Raw genomic sequence first — 18,303 nt, 5'->3', positions numbered from 1 at the left:
ATTATAACAACATCTCTAATTCCATGACAACAAACTGGTAACTATGCAGGAGACAACCAACAAGAAATGCAGCATTTAATATTTTGCTGAAAAATGTGCAGTACTGAGTAGACTGCATAGCGTGTGTGTGTGTGTGTGTGTCAACAGGGTGACAGTCTTACCGTTGTCTTCAACAGAGAAGAGGAAGAGGTCTGTGGTTGCGTTCTCATCATTTCTTAACACATAGCAGATCTTTAGGTCATCAATGTCAGCTAAAAAGAGAGGAGGAGGAGGAAGGGGAAAAGGAGGAGAAGGAAGAGGAGGAGGAGGAGGAGGAGGAGGAGGAGGAGGAAGAGGAGGCGGAGGAAGAGGAGGAGGAGGAGGAGGAGGATGAGGGGAAAAGGAGGAGAAGGAGGAGGAGGAGGAAGAGCAGAAAGAGGAGAAGGAGGAAGAGAAGAAGGAGGAGGAGGAGGAGGAGGAAGAGCAGAAAGAGGAGAAGGAGGAAAAGAATCGGAGGAGGAGGATGAGGAAGAGCAGAAAGAGGAGAAGGAGGAAGAGGAGGAGGAGGAGGAGAAAGAGGAGAAAGAGGAGGAAGAGGAGGAAGAGAACAAAGAGGAGGAGGAGGAGGAAGAGGATGAGGAAGAGCAGAAAGAGGAGAAGGAGGAAGACAAGGAGGAGGACGAGGAAGATGAGGAGAAGGAGGAGGAAGAGGAGGAGGAGGAGGAGGGGGAGAAGAAAAAGGAGGAGGAAGATGAGGGGGAGGAAGATGAAGAAGAAGAGAAGGAGAGGGAGGATGAGGAGAAGGAGGAAGAGGAGGATGAAGATGAGGAAGAAGAGAAATAGCGGGAGGAGAAGGAGGAGGAAGATGAGGAGGAGGAATAGGAGGAGGAAGAGGAGAATGAGGGGGAAGAAGATGAAGAAGAAGAGAAGGAAGAGGAGGAGGGGGATGAGGAGGAGGAAGAGGAGAATGAGGGGGAAGAAGATGAAGAAGAAGAGAAGGAAGAGGAAGTGGAGGAGGGGGGGAATAAGATGAAGAAGAAGAGAAGGAGGAGGAAGAGGAAGAGGAGGAGGGAAGGAGAACATGTTAATTGACAAGCTGTTTTCTGAACAGAAAATAAACTCTAGCATACTAGTGATCTTAATGCTCCTCATATGTCATGTATCTTTTTTACAAAGGCTATTTTATCAAATAGAAATACGTCTTTCGGATTTATGTATTTCTATGGGTATGTACAGTATGTGCATACTTTGTGTGTACTCCTGTAGATCCTTGAACATTTATGTCAGTCTTCAGAAAATGTCCACCGTCACCCCTTCAGAAAATGTCCACCGTCACCCCTTCAGAAAATGTCCACCGTCACCCCTTCAGAAAATGTCCACCGTCACCCCTTCCTTCAACCTTTAGAAAATGTCCACCGTCACCCCTTCCTTCAACCTTTAGAAAATGTCCACCGTCACCCCTTCAGAAAATGTCCACCGTCACCCCTTCAGAAAATGTCCACCGTCACCCCTTCCTTCAACCTTTAGAAAATGTCCACTTTCACAGCCAAGAACAGTGTTTATATTATTTTTAAACGGCTTCATGAGGACGAGAGAAACATATGGCAGAGGCGTCATTAATAGCCCACGCTACTCTTCAAGGGGCGATGGGTTTCAATAAATATGCATTCCCATAAAAACTTAAAAGAAGTCTCAAATAGCCGCTTGTCCCTGTTAATAGCCGGGAATCGGCACACATTTCAGCAAATAAATGCCTTTTTCAAATAAACGTCCGATCTAAATAAATTGTTTACGCGGACACCATGGACACAGCTCTGATATTCCCATGTGAAATAAAGACATGTTTTATTTACTCTGTCATCGTTGCTAAAAGAAAAACACTACATTACACGAATGCTACCGGCTCTCCGCTGAAGCGTGAAATTGGGGGTGTATCAAATCAAATCAAATTGTATTTGTCACATGTGCCGAATACAGACCTTACAGTGAAATGTTTACTTTAACAAACCCTTAACCGACAAAACAGTTTTAAGAAAAAAATGTGTTAATTAAGTAAAAAATAAATAAGTAATTTATTTTTTATTTTTTTAAGTAACAAATAATTAAAGAGCAGCAGTAAAATAACAATAGCGAGGCTATATGATAGGTGTATGATAGGCTGCCTAATCTTTGCAAGTCTGATCTGTGATGGTTTTGTTATTTTAATGCTTATTCTGGTCATACTGGTCAGTGAGGTAGTCTTTTCAAAAAAAATTGTAAGCAAAAGCCGTTTCGCAAATAAGGAAAATACACCTGGCTGAAATAGTATCCTGTCTCTATTATGAACCAGTTGTGTTAATAAAGTGATTGAAGGAAATAAAGGCCCGGGCTATTAATTTAACTTTTACAGTAATTTACAAAGCATTGGTTGGTTACTTTCTACACCTGCATTGCTTGCTGTTTTGGGGGTTTTAGACTGGGTTTCTGTACAGCACTGAGATATCAGCTGATGTAAGAAGGGCTATATAAAATAAATTTGATTTGATTGATTTGATGTATTAATGCATTTTGAAGAGTATCTGGTCCTCCGAACACATCTTCTGTTTTCCTCCTATGGTTTACTATTTAGCATATTTACAGTAACATTCGGAAAGTATTCAGACCACTTGACTTATTTCACATGTTGTTACGTTACAGCCTTATTCTAAAATGGATGACATTTTTTCCCTCATCAATCTGTTAACACAATACCCTATAATCACAAAGCAAAAACATTATTAATTTTTATTGTTTTGCGAATGTAATAAAAAAATACAAAACTGAAATATCTAATTTACGTAAGTATTTTGTCCGTTTCCTATGAGACTCTACATTGAACTCAGATGCATCCTGTTTCCATTGATCATCCTTGAGATGTTTCTACAACTTGTACAGTACATACTGTAGCAGGCAGCTTGACTTTTGAGAAAAGTAAAGTTATTCATAACTATTTTTATTGTTACTGACTTTTATTACAAAGAAAAACGATGAGTCAGTTTAAACAACAGTGAAATGCAAAGAAGCTGTCAAATCAGAACTTGATGATACTGAGAAAAGCTTTCATGTAAGATTTCACACTGGTTACGAAAATATCCTCAAATGCTGTTTGAAGCGAATAAACATTAAAGGACTATTACACCACTCTCTTTTTTTAACCTAAATACTCTTTATGTCTAGCACCAAACCAGTGAAAGAAGTGCATTGGTCTGTGGATAAAAAAAAATTGGGGGGGTAAAAAAACAAGAAAAGTCCTACTGTTTGAACCATAGTGTGTCGAAGCTAAATTAAAACAATGTACACAATAATGGCCTACCTGTCACGTTCTGACCCTAGTTCTTTTGTTATTTCTTTGTTTTAGTGTGGTCAGGGCGTGAGTTGGATGGGTTATCTATGTTCGTTTTTCTATGTTGGTTTGTTCGTTTGGCCTGGTATGATTCTCAGAGGCAGGTGTCGTTAGTTGTCTCTGATTGAGAATCATACTTAGGTAGCCTTTTTCCACCTGGGTTTCGTGGGTGGTTATTTTCCGTTTCAGTGTTTTCACCATTCGGGACTGTTTCGGTTTTCATTTTGTTTCACTTTGTTAGTTTTGTATTTTGTCGTATTCATTCTCATTAAATGGCATTATGGATACGTACCACGCAGCGCATTGGTCTGACATTTCTTACTCCTCCTCAGATGAGGAGGACGAATTCCGTTACACTACCTAGCATTTTTTTACATGACCCTAAGCATGATGGGATGTTAAAGTCTTATTTAACTCAGGAACCACACCTTCGTGTGAAAGCATCTGCCTTCAATATAATTTGTATCCCTCATTTACTGGAAGTGTTTCCTTTATTTTGGCAGTTACCTATAAACACAGTAAATACATTGAGTGTACAAAACATTAAGAACACCTGCTCTTTCCATGACATAGACTGTCAAGGTCAATCCAGGTGAAAGCTATGATCCATACTTGTTAAATCCACTTCAATCGGTGTAGATGGAGGGGAGGAGACAGGTTAAAGAAGGATTTTTAATCCTTGAGACAATTGATACATGGATTGTGTATGTGTGCCATTCAGAGGATGAATGGGCAAGACAAAATATTTAAGTGCCTTTGAACGGTGTATGGTAGTAGGTGCCAGGTGCACCGGTTTGTGTCAAGAACTGCAACGCTGCTGGGTTTTTCCACACTCAACAGTTTCCTCTGTGTATCAAGAATGGTCCACCACCCAAAGGACATCCAGCCAACTTGACACAACTGTTGGAAGCATTGGAGTCAACAAGCATGCCTGTGAAATGCTTTCGAAACCTTGCAGAATCCATGCCCCGACGAATTGAGGCTATTTCGACGGTGCAACTCAATAATAGGAAGATGTTCATAATGTTTTGTGCACTTAGTGTATATCGCATCGTGTTTGAAAATCACTTTTGATGATGTCAGCGTGTGGAACTGTTTAACTTTTTTTATACAACATAAAAATGTTCCGTTTTCTCACTGGTGCTGGAGATAACGATGCGGTTGAAAAGTGGTGGAATTATCCTTTAAGACTGGCTCACCCACTGATTATCTCTCTCTATCTCTCCCTCGCTCTCTCTCTCTCGCTATCTCTCTGTCTCGCTCTCTCTCTCGCTCTCTCTCTCTCTCTCTGTCTCGCTCTCTCTCTCTCTCTCTCTCTCTCTCTATCTCTCCCTCGCTCTCTCTCTCTCGCTATCTCTCTGTCTCGCTCTCTCTCTCGCTCTCTCTCTCTCTCTCTGTCTCGCTCTCTCTCTCTCTCTCGCTCTCTCTCTCTCGCTCTCTCTCTCTCTCTCTCTGTCTCGCTCTCTATCTCTCCCTCGCTCTCTCTCTGTCTCGCTCTCTCTCTCTATCTCTCCCTCGCTCTCTCTCTGTCTCGCTCTCTCTCTGTCTCGCTCTCTCTCTCTATCTCTCCCTCGCTCTCTCTCTGTTTCGCTCTCTCTCTGTCTCGCTCTCTCTCTCTATCTCTCCCTCGCTCTCTCTATCTTTCTCTCCCTCGTTCTCTCTAACTATCTGTCATATCATTGTTTAAAGACGGAAGCTGTCCCACTCTGCCTCTCTCTTCCCCTTCTATCTCACCTTCTCTCTTTCTCTCCCTCCCCCGCTCTTTTTTTTTTATCTCACTCCCCCCCCTTTCTCTCTCTATCTCTCTCTCTGTCATATCATTGTTCAAAGACGGAAGGTGTCCCACTTTGCCAACGTATCAATCAGCTCTGCTGTAACAGCAGCACTCTGCCTCTTGTATCGTGTGTGTGTGTGTGTGTGTGTATCGTGTGTGTGTGTGTGTGTATCGTGTGTGTATCGTGTGTGTGTGTGTGTGTGTATCGTGTGTGTGTGTGTGTGTGTGTGTCATGTGTGTGTGTGTGTGTGTGTATCGTGTTTGTGTGAGTGTTAGTGTATCGTGTGTGTGTGTGTGTGTGTATCGTGTGTGTGTGTGTGTGTATCGTGTGTGTATCGTGTGTGTGTGTGTGTGTGTATCGTGTGTGTGTGTGTGTGTGTGTGTGCGCGTGTGCGTGTGCGTGCGTGTGTGTGTGTGCGTGTGTATTTCTCACTCTGGTATCACGCTGAGTTGCTGTTTCCATTTCTTATCACCCCTCCAGCGTGTGTTTATCAACTCGGAGGGACAGTTTTCCAGAGACAGAATAATTAAGCCTACTTCTGGGCTCAGTAGAGAATATAGACTGAAAGGGAATTTTTTTAACAGAAATATAGGCTTAAAGACATGCTCCGGAACTTTGGTTCATACATGCATAATCTATGAGCAGAATTACTATTTTACTTCACCTAGCAACGAAATAAATCCCTAGTTTGAAAGCAACTGTTCTCTGGAAGATGTTTGGCGCCATTTTCAATTTTTAAAAAATCCCACGTGGGCCAGCCCCCTAGCAATTTGAGTTCCAGCCAATGAGCTTCAGCCCCTCCCCATTTGAGTGCACACACAGCAGAGAGAGTATTCCCGCTGCACCTGCTTTAACATCTGAAAAGCTGTGAGACAAATATACTTTGATTTGAGATTGAGTAATGATGTGCTGCACATATCTGCACAGATATGATTTAGTACACAATTTTCGGGGACCAGTTTTGGCTCTTGAACTACTGGCAAAAAAAAATAGCAAATCTTATGGATAGTCTCTTTAATCTCTGTCTGGGAAACCTGGCATGAAGATTCCAGGACCCAGATGAAATAAACAACTGGACAAAAACATTTTTAACAGAGAATAAAATGGTCAACTAAAAATGTTCAACAAGAATCCACTGAATGTGAATTTTAGAATTAGACTTAATCTGCTAAGGATCAGGAAACCAGCCGCTGAGAGTAATAGCACTGCATAGACTAAACCAGAAAGAAACAGCACACATACAAAAAATACTATAGTATATTATTGTATAAATACTATAGTATTCACTGTAGTGTTTTTGCGATCTAAAGTCAGGAAAAACACTACAGTGAAAACTATAATATTTACCATAGTATTTACAGTTAACTATAGAATACATATTGTAGAAAAATAACTGTATTATACAGTGCCTTTGGAAAGTATTCAGACCTCTTGATTTTTTCCACTTTTTTTTACTTTACAGCCTTATTCTAAAATCGATTAAATAAAAACGTTTCCTGAGCAATTTACACACAACACCCCATAATGAGTAAGCGAAAACAGGCATTTTTCAGACATTTTTGCAAAATATAAAATTTGTGCAATAATTAATTTAATTATAAACAGAAATTTAAAAATAAACAGAAATACCTTATTTACATAAGTATTCAGACCCTTTGCTATGAGGCTCAACATTGAGCTCAGGTGCATCCTGTTTCCATTGATCATCCTTGAGATGTTTCTACAACTTGATTGGAGTCCAGCCGTAAATTAAATTGACTGAACATGATTTGGAAAGGCACACACCTGTCTATATAAGGTCCCACAGTTGACAGCGCATGTCAGAGCAAAAACCAAGCCACGAGGTCGAAGGAATTGTCCGTAGAGACAGGATTGTGTTGAGGCACAGATCTGGGGAAGGATATCAAAAAATGTCTGCAGCATTGAAGGTCTCCAAGAACACAGTGTCCTCCATCATTCTTAAATAGAAGAAGTTTGGAACCACCAAGACTCTTCCTATAGCTGGCCGCCCAGCATAGCTGAGCATTCGGGGGAGAAGGGCCTTGGTCAGGGAGGTCACCAAGAACCCAATGGTCACTCTGACAAAGCTCCAGAGTTCCTCTGTGGAGATGGGAGAAGTACTATCCTGAAGTGTTTCACAGACTGTACTATGCTGTAGTGTTTATACAGACTGTACTATCCTGTAGTGTTTATACAGACTGTACTATCTGTATTGAGATGAGGCCATACTGGAAGCTACAAGGCACAGAGACGTGGCAGAACTAGAAGTATTGAGATGGGGCCCTAACACAAGGCACAGATACTTGGCAGAACTATAAGTATAGAGACGAGCCCCTAATGGAAGCTACAAGGCACAGAGACCAGGTATAACTTGAAGTATTGAGTATTGAGACGAGGCCCTGGTATAAAAGGAGACAATATGTAAAAGAAGACAAGGAGAAGAAGCAACTCTGACGTTTTGAGACACAACCTCAATGTAAGGCATGCAGCTATGGCAGATCTAAAAGGAGACGAGGAGAGGGGGTTAGTTTATACTATTGAGACCCTGCCGTAATGCAAGATATAGCATGTCTAAAAGGAGACGAGGAGAGGGGGTTAGTTTATACTATTGAGACCCTGCCGTAATGCATGATATAGCATGTCTAAAAGGAGACGAGGATAGGGGGTTAGTTTATACTATTGAGACCCTGCTGTAATGCAAGATATAGCATGTCTAAAAGGAGACGAGGAGAGGGGGTTAGTTTATACTATTGAGACCCTACCATAATGCATGATATAGCATGTCTAAAAGGAGACGAGGAGAGGGGATTAGTTTATACTATTGAGACCCTGCCGTAATGCATGATATAGCATGTCTAAAAGGAGACGAGGATAGGGGGTTAGTTTACACTATTGAGACCCTGCCGTAATGCATGATATAGCATGTCTAAAAGGAGACGAGGAGAGGGGGTTAGTTTATACTATTGAGACCCTGCTGTAATGCAAGATAAGCAGATCTAAAAGTATACTAATGTAAGGCAGAAGGCAGAAAGACCTGGCAGAATTAGAAGTATTGAGATGAGCCCCTAATGGAAGGTACAAGGCACAGAGACCTGGCAGAACTAGAAGTCAACATTCTGAACCGTAGGGCACTAAGGTCATGAAATATTTAGCAAGGTGCATCGTGGGACCAGCCCAGGGTAGTAGGAGGGGTAAATAAAGACAAGAGTGTCTCTTTCGCCTCGCTGCATCCTCTAATGAGAATGTTTGCTGAGTCTCTCTCTCCTCCCATATCTATTTCTCTTCTTCCATCTCTCTCTTTGTCTCTCTCCCCCTCTCTCTCCTTGCATCTTTCCTTTTGTCCTTCCATTTCTCTCTCCCTGCCCCCCCTCTCTTTCCCTCTCTCCCCTCCTCGCCTCTTTTTTCACTCTCTCTCTCCCCCTCTCTCTCTCTCTGTATATCCCTCCCTCTCCCCCTCTCTCTCTCTCTCTGTATATCCCTCCCTCTCCCCCCCTCTCTTTCCCTCTCTCCCCTCCTCGCCTCTTTTTTCACTCTCTCTCTCCCCCTCTCTCTCTCTCTCTGTATATCCCTCTCTCTCCCCCTCTCTCTCTCTCTCTGTATATCCCTCTCTCTCCCCCTTCTCCCCTATCTCCCTTTCCCAGACACAGTGACACTCTGGTTGCTGTCAGAAGAATTTTCTGTCTTCCAGAAAGAAAAGCCTCTGCTTCCATCTGTCTGCCTGCCTCTGTTTCGAGTCTTGGCTTCCCTCCACAGCGATTTTGACTAGATGGTATGCAGCTATGGACAGAATTTACTTTCGTAGCATGTTAGGAGAAAGTTTGCAGCAGGTTAGGATAATTAACGTAGCAGGTTAGGAAAAATAGGTTAAAAAAAATCTTCCTGGCGCGACATGAACATGCAATATTTTTCTCATAGCCGTATACCATCTAGCACAACCCTCCACACCTCGGTGCCTCTCTCCTCGCCTCCTAGTATGACTGGGTTTGAATCCGAGACTTGTCTCTACAATGTGTTTACAACACACTCAGTATGTCACGTTAGACACAGATCACTACACTTCCAAAGAGTTTTATAGAGAATTATCTTATATTATTCGATTGATTGCCGTCTCTCATACACACACAATCATGCACACACACACACACACGCAGACACACCTACACCTACTGTCACTATCGTCATATAAATAATTGGACCAAGGCGAGTAGTGTTCCACATTTTAATAATAGTGAAACTTCTCAAAACAACAAAGATATAACGATGTGAAATACGTAGCGCACCGAAGCACACATACAAAACAATATCCCACATCGCAGGTGGGAAAAGGAACACACTAAGTATGATCCCCAATTAGAGGCAACGATTATCAGCTGCCTCCAATTGGGAACCATACACACACACCAACATAGAACTATAATAACTAGAAACCCCCCTAGTCACGCTCTGACCTATTACACCATAGAGAAACCCAAGGGCTCTCTATGGTCAGGGCGTGACAGTACCCCCCACCCAAAGGTGCGGACTCCGACTGCAAAACCTGAAACTAGATGGGGAGGGTTAGGGTGGGCAACTAGCGTCGGTGGCGGCTCCGGTGTGGGACATAGCACCCGCTCAGACCCGGATAGTGGACCGTCACTGGAGGCTCTGAACTGTGAACCGTCGCTGGAAGGTCTGGACTGTGAACCGTCGCTGGAAGTTCTGGACTGTGAACCGTCGCTGGAGGTTCCGGGCTGTAGACCGACACTGGAGTCTCCGGACCGTGGACCGTCACTGGAGGACGAGTGCTGGGAGCCGGCACAGGATGTACCGGGCTGGGAAGGCGCACTGGAGGCCTGGTGCGTGGAGCCGGCACAGGTTGCACCGGACTGATGACACGCTCCTCAGGGCGAGTGCGGGGAGCTGGCACAGGATGTACCGGGCTGGGATGGCGCACTGGAGGCCTGGTGCGTGGAGCCGGCACAGGTTGCACCGGACTGATGACACGCTCCTCAGGGCGAGTGCGGGGAGCTGGCACAGGATGTACCGGGCTGGGATGGCGCACTGGAGGCCTGGTGCGTGGAGCCGGCACAGGTTGCACCGGACTGATGACACACTCCTCAGGGCGAGTGCGGGGAGCTGGCACAGGATGTACCGGGCTGGGATGGCGCACTGGAGGCCTGGTGCGTGGAGCCGGCACAGGTTGCACCGGACTGATGACACGCTCCTCAGGACGCCTGCGCTGCAGAATACACCTAACCAACATCTCTCTCCGATATCCCTCCTCCAACTGCTCCATCGACTCCCAGAAGGTTTCTGGCTCTTTCCTCGGCTCGGCCGACCGCTCCTTGTGCCCCCACCAAAGAAATCTTGGGGTTGCCCTTGTGCTGTTTGTGGCTGCGGACCCCGGCGTCGTCGCTGTCCTCCTTTACTCCTCGGCGACACCCGCCAAGGAATAGTCTCGCATCCACCTAGTATTTCTTCCCATGTCCAACTCTCCTTCACCTCCTGGGCACGCTGCTTGTTCCTGTAATGGTGGGATATTCTGTCACGATCGTCATATAAATAATTGGACCAAGGCGCAGCGTGAGTAGAGTTCCACATTTTAATAATAGTGAAACTTCTCAAAACAACAAAGATATAACGATGTGAAATACGTAGCGCACCGAAGCACACATACAAAAAAAACAATATCCCACATCGCAGGTGGGAAAAGGAACACACTAAGTATGATCCCCAATTAGAGGCAACGATTATCAGCTGCCTCCAATTGGGAACTATACACGTACACCAACATAGAACTATAATAACTAGAAAAAACCCTAGTCACGCCCTATTACACCATAGAGAACCCCGAGGGCTCTCTATGGTCAGGGCGTGACACCTATGATCCTTTACTTTACTCGTCTCATTGAACAAGCCACCGTACTGAACTGCCATTTGGGATGCAGCCCAGAATGAAACATCTCCCCAAACTGGTGTACCTTGAAGAACTCTCAGGTGTGCCTTTTGGAACTCTCAAGTGTGTGCCTTTTGGAAATCTCAGGGGTGTGCCTTTTGGAACTCTCAGGGGTGTGCCTTTTGGAACTCTCAGGGGTGTGCCTTTTGGAACTCTCAGGGGTGTGCCTTTTGGAACTCTCAGGGGTGTGCCTTTTGGAACTCTCAGGGGTGTGCCTTTTGGAACTCTCAGGGGTGTGCCTTTTGGAACTCTCAGGGGTGTGCCTTTTGGAACTCTCAGGGGTGTGCCTTTTGGAACTCTCAGGGGTGTGCCTTTTGGAACTCTCAGGGGTGTGCCTTTTGGAAATCTCAGGGGTGTGCCTTTTGGAAATCTCAGGGGTGTGCCTTTTGGAAATCTCAGGGGTGTGCCTTTTGGAACTCTCAGGGGTGTGCCTTGAGGAACTCTCAGGGGTGTGCCTTGAGGAACTCTCAGGGGTGTGCCTTTTGGAACTCTCAGGGGTGTGCCTTTTGGAACTCTCAGGGGTGTGCCTTTTGGAACTCTCAGGGGTGTGCCTTTTGGAACTCTCAGGGGTGCCTTTTGGAACTTTTAGGGGTGTGCCTTGAGGAACTCTCAAGGGTGCCTTTTGGAACTCTCAGGCGTGCCACAAAACTTTTCCTAGTCTTGATAATTTTTTGGAACACTCACTTATAAACCTGTACTGTGGAATGTACATGCAATTTTGACATGGGAGCACTAGTGCGGCCAACATGAAAAAAAGATTATAGTATACTATGTTTAAATACTATAGTATTCACTGTAGTGTTTTTGGTGAAGTCTGTAGTTTTAAAATTGCAAAAAAATTGTAAGGGTTACTGTAGTATTTACTGTTGTGTCATTATGGAATCAAATCTCATTCAATTCATGGGACCGATATAAGCATTTGTCACGCATCATGTTCCAAAAATTTTTAAGTGATTTTTTTTTTGCTTCACAATTATTTTTAGATACTTTCAGATGATTTGGACATTTGGAACCTATTAAAAAAAAAAGTGTAAAAGAAAATTGATAAATAATCTATGTGGATCAAATGAGATGGAGTTCATTACCACTAAATAAATTAATAGGGACATTTTGGGTGTGCTGCTGCTGAAAAAAAAAATACCTGTCAAGGTCTGCCACAGTTCAAAACAGATTGGTAGCCACTGGACTACAGTGTCCTATCACCATGCAGACCTGAGGTCGAATAATATTTGTAATATTTTAAATAACTTGTGAATTTGCTTTTGTCTATCCTGGATTGCCACATGAGCGGAGACCAGGGTTCGCAGTTTTTAGGACAAGCTCAATCAAGCCCAGATTAAGTCTATGCGATTTTGAATTGTATATGAACCCAGGTCTGCTATGCTAACATACAACCGCAGCCTCTATTTTCACCTGTTAATCACACTCTGAAGAGCAAGGCTGTAATTAACATCTAAATTGCAGCTAATACCTCCCTACCCCATAGATTTACATTTCAATTTCCCAGCCAATACTTGCCAGTTAGATTAATAATTATCCCGATCTAAATAAAATCTTTGTAATGCATTGGGTGATTAAGTCATTATCTAGTAATTATGAACAGAGGCAATGTATAAATACATGTGTGAATGCTTAGCTGTGATTGTTCCATTGTCGTTTCAGATTCTGACTTTCCAAGACAAAGACTTACCAACAATACCGGTTGTACATTTTAAATATAGATTTTAACATGCTTTATAGATTTGAACAATACCTCAAAGTAAATAAACAACCGTTTTAGAAAATCATGAAATAAATGAAATCAATCAATCAATCAATCAATCAATCAATGAATATATCAATCAATTAATCTATCAATGAATATATCAATCAATCAATTAATCTATCAATGAATATATCAATCATTCAAAGAATTAAACAATCAATGAATCTGTCAATCAATCAATGAATCTATATATCAATGAATCCATCAATCAGTTAATGAATCTATCAATCAAACAAATAATCTACCAATCAAATAATCAATAAATCAATCAATAAATCAATCAATCAATCAATCAATCAATCTATCTATATATCAATGAATCCATTAATCAGTTAATGAATCTATCAATCAATCAAATAATCTACCAATCAAATAATCAATGAATCAATCAATAAATCAATCTATCAATCTATCAATCAATCAATCTATATATCAATGAATCTATCAATCAATTACTTTATCTGTCAATCAATCAATGAATCCATATATCAATGAATCTATCAATCAATGGATGAATGAATCAATCAATCAACATAACTAAGTGAAAAGAAATCATATACCCAAAGCAATCAATCGATCAAAAAATCAATAATCAATAATACCGATTGGCTGGTGTCTTACCTTGACTGAAGGTGTCGATGGAGTCGTTCCCTTTGCCCAGGTTGATGAGGTAACCATGCTTGGGTTCCGTGGTGATGTGGAACACTAAGGAAGCCGGAACGCTGTCCCTGTCTAACGCCCGTAGAACCTTGGACGTCACGGGGAACCCCAGGTGCCCCGTGGACAGGATCCTCAGTGTCGGGGCACCCTTATTCACCACCAGCTGGGGGACATCGTTATCTATTGCCACCACCGTGATCTTAATCGTCTGTGGGCGCCGTGTCTCGAACACCGTGTCGGGGAACACGAAGAAGTCAGTGTGCGTCCCGTCGGTCATAGTAAATGAGAAGGAGTCTTCGGAGGTCTCGGTGCCATCGTGTTTGTAGCTGATGAGGTTCTCGCTGAGGTCTTGCTTGGTGAAGATGGTGACCGGTGAGGTGTGGTTATAGAGGAGTTTGCCGTGCACCGGTGGTTGGGTGACGGTGAACTTCAACAACAGGTCAGCTGTGTCCTGGTCCTCTGCGGTCAGCTCGAATGGCGTGAGGAGTTTACTCTGCCCCTCGGTGACCACAAGTCCGTGAAACGTTAAAACTGTTTTTTTGTTATCCACTTCCACGATAGCGACTCGGAACGTACGGAACACCGGGTTGTAACCGTCGGTTACCTCAAACTCGAAACTGTCCATCTTGACTTTGTCGTCCGAGGTATGGATGTAGTAGACTTTACTGCCAGCCAGCTGGAGTTGGGTGAATGACACGATGGGGATCCCTGGTGTATCAGTACACTCCAGGTGTCCTCTAACTGGAGCTCTGGTGATGGTGAACACCAAACGTTCATCTGGACTGTTGAGATCGCTAGTACTGAGAAGATCTGTGGTCAATGTCACTCTACCGCCTTCCTTCAGAGAGACTCCCTTGCTGACCACGTCTGGGAAGACCATGTCGATGCTCCTGATGGTGATGTAGAAGTAACGATCGATCAGAGGGTTCATGCCGTCGGTGACGTCGAACTTGACCAGGTCACAGATGCCTTCCTGACCCATGTGTGTGTAAATGATCAACCTTTTGTCCACATCCCTCTGTGTGAAATTCATGCCTAACATGATGTTCTCCAGAGAACCAGATGCGGTTTTCCTCTGAAGAACACCCTGAACAGGACCGAAGCGGATCACATAGGTCAACGCTCCATCGTCCGAGTCTAGATCGGTGGCTTTGAGGACCTTGTTGTTGATCTCTTTCGCCTCACCTACTTCCACCTCCAGACCGACATTAACCAGCATTCTCGGTGTCTCGTCGTCGAGGGCGATGATCATAACCATGGCGGTTCTCTCTACCGAATATTTCCCGTCTGTTAGAATGACGTCGAAGCTGTCCTCGGTGGTCTCAGAGTCGTCATGTACGTAGATGAAACTGGAAGCTTCCCTGATCTGCTCTAAGGTGAAGTTTATGACTGGGACCGAGCCTGTGGCTAACTGGTTGAGGATGAAGCCGTGTTTGGGCAGTTTGGAGATGATGAAAGTCAGCTCCTCTGCTGGGATATCAGTGTCTGCTCCGTTCAGGAGATGAGTGTCTATGACTATATTCATCCCCTCTATCACAACTATCTCCCTCAAGTAAATCTCTGGCTTTTCATCATTAGCCGGAATAATCACAATAGGGAAGAAATGCCTTTTTGAGAAGTTGATACCGTCGGAGCATCTAAATGTGAACCTGTCCTCTACGGGTTCTAACCCCTTGTGGATACTCTGAACATAATATACATGTCCTTCTCTGATGTCTCTAATGTAGAAGGCGCTGACTGCTGTCCCTGAACGTGAACTCTCTGATCCAGGAGCTGGGGAGACGTTCTCCACATAACCAGACGTGGGCTGGACGATGATGGTGCAGAGAATATCGTCACTGGTTGTGTCTTTGTCTTCGGCCTTTAAATACTGTGCTCCGATGGCATACTTCTCTCCTTCGACAACGATGAACTGGTCACCCACGGTTACCTCAGGGGCCTGGTTGTCAACGGGGATGATTGTGACGCGAACGTGGACACCGTTGACCTTGTTTCTGCCCACTGACCAATCATCTGACATGTCAGTTAGGGTGAGGTTGAAGCTGTCCTTGATGGACGTTAGCCCAATCTCTCCGCCGGTGTGGGCGTACACCACTAAACCGTTGATGATGTCGGCTTGGGTGAACTTCACGGCATGCGCCCCGGCAACCAGGATGACACCAAACACGGGCGCGTTCTCGATGATGAAGGTCAGCTGGAGGTCGTCGGTGTCCTCGTCCCACCCCTGGCGGACACTCGTCGTGATCTCCATAGCTCCATTCTCTAGGACGTCCATGTGTGAACAGACCGTCCCGGCCGGTAAACTGACAGTCGGCGTCTCGTCGTCAACGGGCTTCACGACGACTCTGACTTTAACCGTGATGACGTGGATTCCATCGCTGACGTCGAGTTGGAACACGTCGCTCACCGTCTCGTCGCCGTTTTGGACGTATGTGATCTTCCTGTCCGAGATGTCCTCGAGGTAGAAAGCTCCCCCTTTGGGTAGGTCTGAGAAGGCATGCTGGACTTGGCCGTGCTGCGGAGGCTGGCTGAGGGTAAACGATATCTGTTTACTGTCTGTGTCTGGGTCTGATGTGTCCAACTCAGCACTGGATATCACATGCACGCCTTGCTCAAACACAGAAAAGCCAGTGTTAGTGATCTGTGGTGGTTTGTTGTCAACTGGCTGGAGGAAAATCCTGAAAGCCCCCTCGATGCTATTCCCGGCCGTATCTTCGACAGAGAACCGGAACTGGAGGACATGAGCCGTGATGCCCAGCTCCTGATCGGGAGGACTGTAGGATATCTTGTGGTGATTGACCTGAGCCTGCGTGAACTCGTTGACCTCAGTGTCGGGGCTCTCGGTCAGAACAATGGACCCGAACACCACCGGGCTGTTCTTGTCTGTTGGCGGCTGGATCACTGTATATTTCAGGTCGCGGTCTTCAGAGTCTAGATCGGTGTACAGAAGCATGTTCTTACCGAAATGAGTCAGCTGGTACTCCTGAACAGTCATTTGGAGCGTAGTACCAGGAAAAAGCTCAGGGGGAACGTCGTCGATGGGTAGAACCCTGATGATGAACGTGCTCTCGCCCGATTCGTTAGGCGGGTCATTGTCATCATGGACTTTGAACACAAACTGGTCTATGACTGTGTCAGTGTTATGTGGTCCGGTGTGTTTATAGAACACCTTCCCATCTGTGATGTCTTTCTGAAGCCACTCTGTCACCTCCTTCTCATACACCTCATCCTCAGCGTTGAACTTCCACGACTCGGGGTCCTCTGGGGCGTCGGACTGCCTCAGCAGCAACCCCCCGATGGTCGAGAATGGCGGCTCGATCATGAATTTGATCGTGGAATCTTCTGAGTCGATGTCAGCGGCGCTGAGCATCAGAGGAGAGATGGCCATAATCTGGTTCTTGAAGAGCACAAGACCAGTGTTGACGTTGATGATGGGAGGCTCGTCGTCCATGGGAACAATCGTCAAGGGAAACAGGAACTCCACCTGAGAGAGAGAGAGAGAGAGAGAGAGAGAGAGAGAGAGAGAGTTTATTTCAATAAGGTCTATAGAAATACACAATACACTGGATCCCCATCTTATTACTAACAACAGCGACACCATAACATACTTAAAAACGTAGGTGCTGGACTGATAGGGTATGAATGAAAATAACACAAATTGGTGTTGTCATCAAGGTGGTAAAGCCTTGTTCAAGCCAGAATGGCCGACAGGGCAGGAGAGTACCTCCTGTTTCTGTAGCGTGAGGAAGATTAATGTACATGTACAACCCCTTGACAGGACGCTAGTCTATCACAGTGCCAAGCAGAGAAGCATTGGGACGCAAGCCTTCCAAATGGGCTAAATGTCTTTTATGCTCGCTTTGAGAAAAGCATCACTGAAGCATCCATGAGAGCACCAGCTGTTCCGGACGACTGTGTGGTTACGCTTTCCTGAGCAAGACCTTTTAATAGTCAAATAAAAAATCATAAAATTACAAGTGTTATACATCGGTTTAAAGATTAACTTCTTGTTAACCTTTTGTCAATAGGGGGTGCTATTTGCACTTTGTAATAATTTCGTTCCCAAATTAAACTGCCTCGTACTCAATTCTTGCTCGTACAATATGCATATTATTATTACTATTGGATAGAAAACACTCTCTAGTTTCTAAAACCGTTTGAATTATATCTGTGAGTGAAACAGAACTGGAGCTGGAGGAATTTTCCTATGAGGATGTGAGAATGCTGAATTCTGCAAGCTGTTCCCAGGTCAGTTTATTAATTTGCCTGTCTTCTATTGGTTGAGATGCACTGCATACGTCTTCCCCTGGGTGTCAGCGAATAGTGAGAATTGAAATGGAGTTGCTAGGCAGAACTGAGAGGTTATAAATAGCCTGGGAACGTAGGGTCCGGTCTTTGTTCACTTCGCTCTGACGCAGGAAGGACCTCTGGCTGTGGCTGTAGAACGCTCCGGTTATAGGCCTTAGATATATCCGGCTGTGTTTTTATTCGTTATAGGTGTTAGAGACATCATAATGTTGTTATATTAAACCGAGTTATATCAGTTTATATCGGTATATTGCGGTTTTCGGATATTCATTTGTCCTGCGTTTTAGTGAGTCGGACACGTCTTGCCACATGGCTAATGTTTACAGCTTATTCCAACGTTGAAGGCGACAATCTACAACCGAGCAGCGATTCTTTTGGACTAAGGACACCTTGCCCAAGATTCTGATGGGAGTTCATCAAAAAGTAAGAACTATATATGATGTTAATTCGTTGTTCTGTTGAAAAATGTAGAACTATTATTCTGCTATGAATCTAGTCGTGGTCTCGCTTTAACGCACGT

General features: G+C 44.4%; 1 protein-coding gene across 1 annotated transcript in view; it reads right to left on the bottom strand.

Moving 5' to 3' along the window:
- The window catches only part of LOC120021171 (FRAS1-related extracellular matrix protein 2-like), a 128,603-nt gene that overhangs the window by 100,606 nt on the left and 9,694 nt on the right, over positions 1 to 18,303 (bottom strand). Inside the window, exons 2-3 of the mRNA XM_038964809.1 lie at positions 13,437 to 16,959; positions 162 to 251 (exon numbers count right to left, since the gene is read on the bottom strand). Of these exons, the coding sequence (XP_038820737.1) occupies positions 162 to 251; positions 13,437 to 16,959 (3,613 nt within the window). The remainder of the gene's footprint in view (positions 1 to 161; positions 252 to 13,436; positions 16,960 to 18,303) is intronic.

Source organism: Salvelinus namaycush, chromosome 26, assembly GCF_016432855.1.
Source record: "Salvelinus namaycush isolate Seneca chromosome 26, SaNama_1.0, whole genome shotgun sequence".
Taxonomy (NCBI): Eukaryota; Metazoa; Chordata; class Actinopteri; order Salmoniformes; family Salmonidae; genus Salvelinus; species Salvelinus namaycush.
This window is presented reverse-complemented; position numbering and strand designations above follow the sequence as displayed.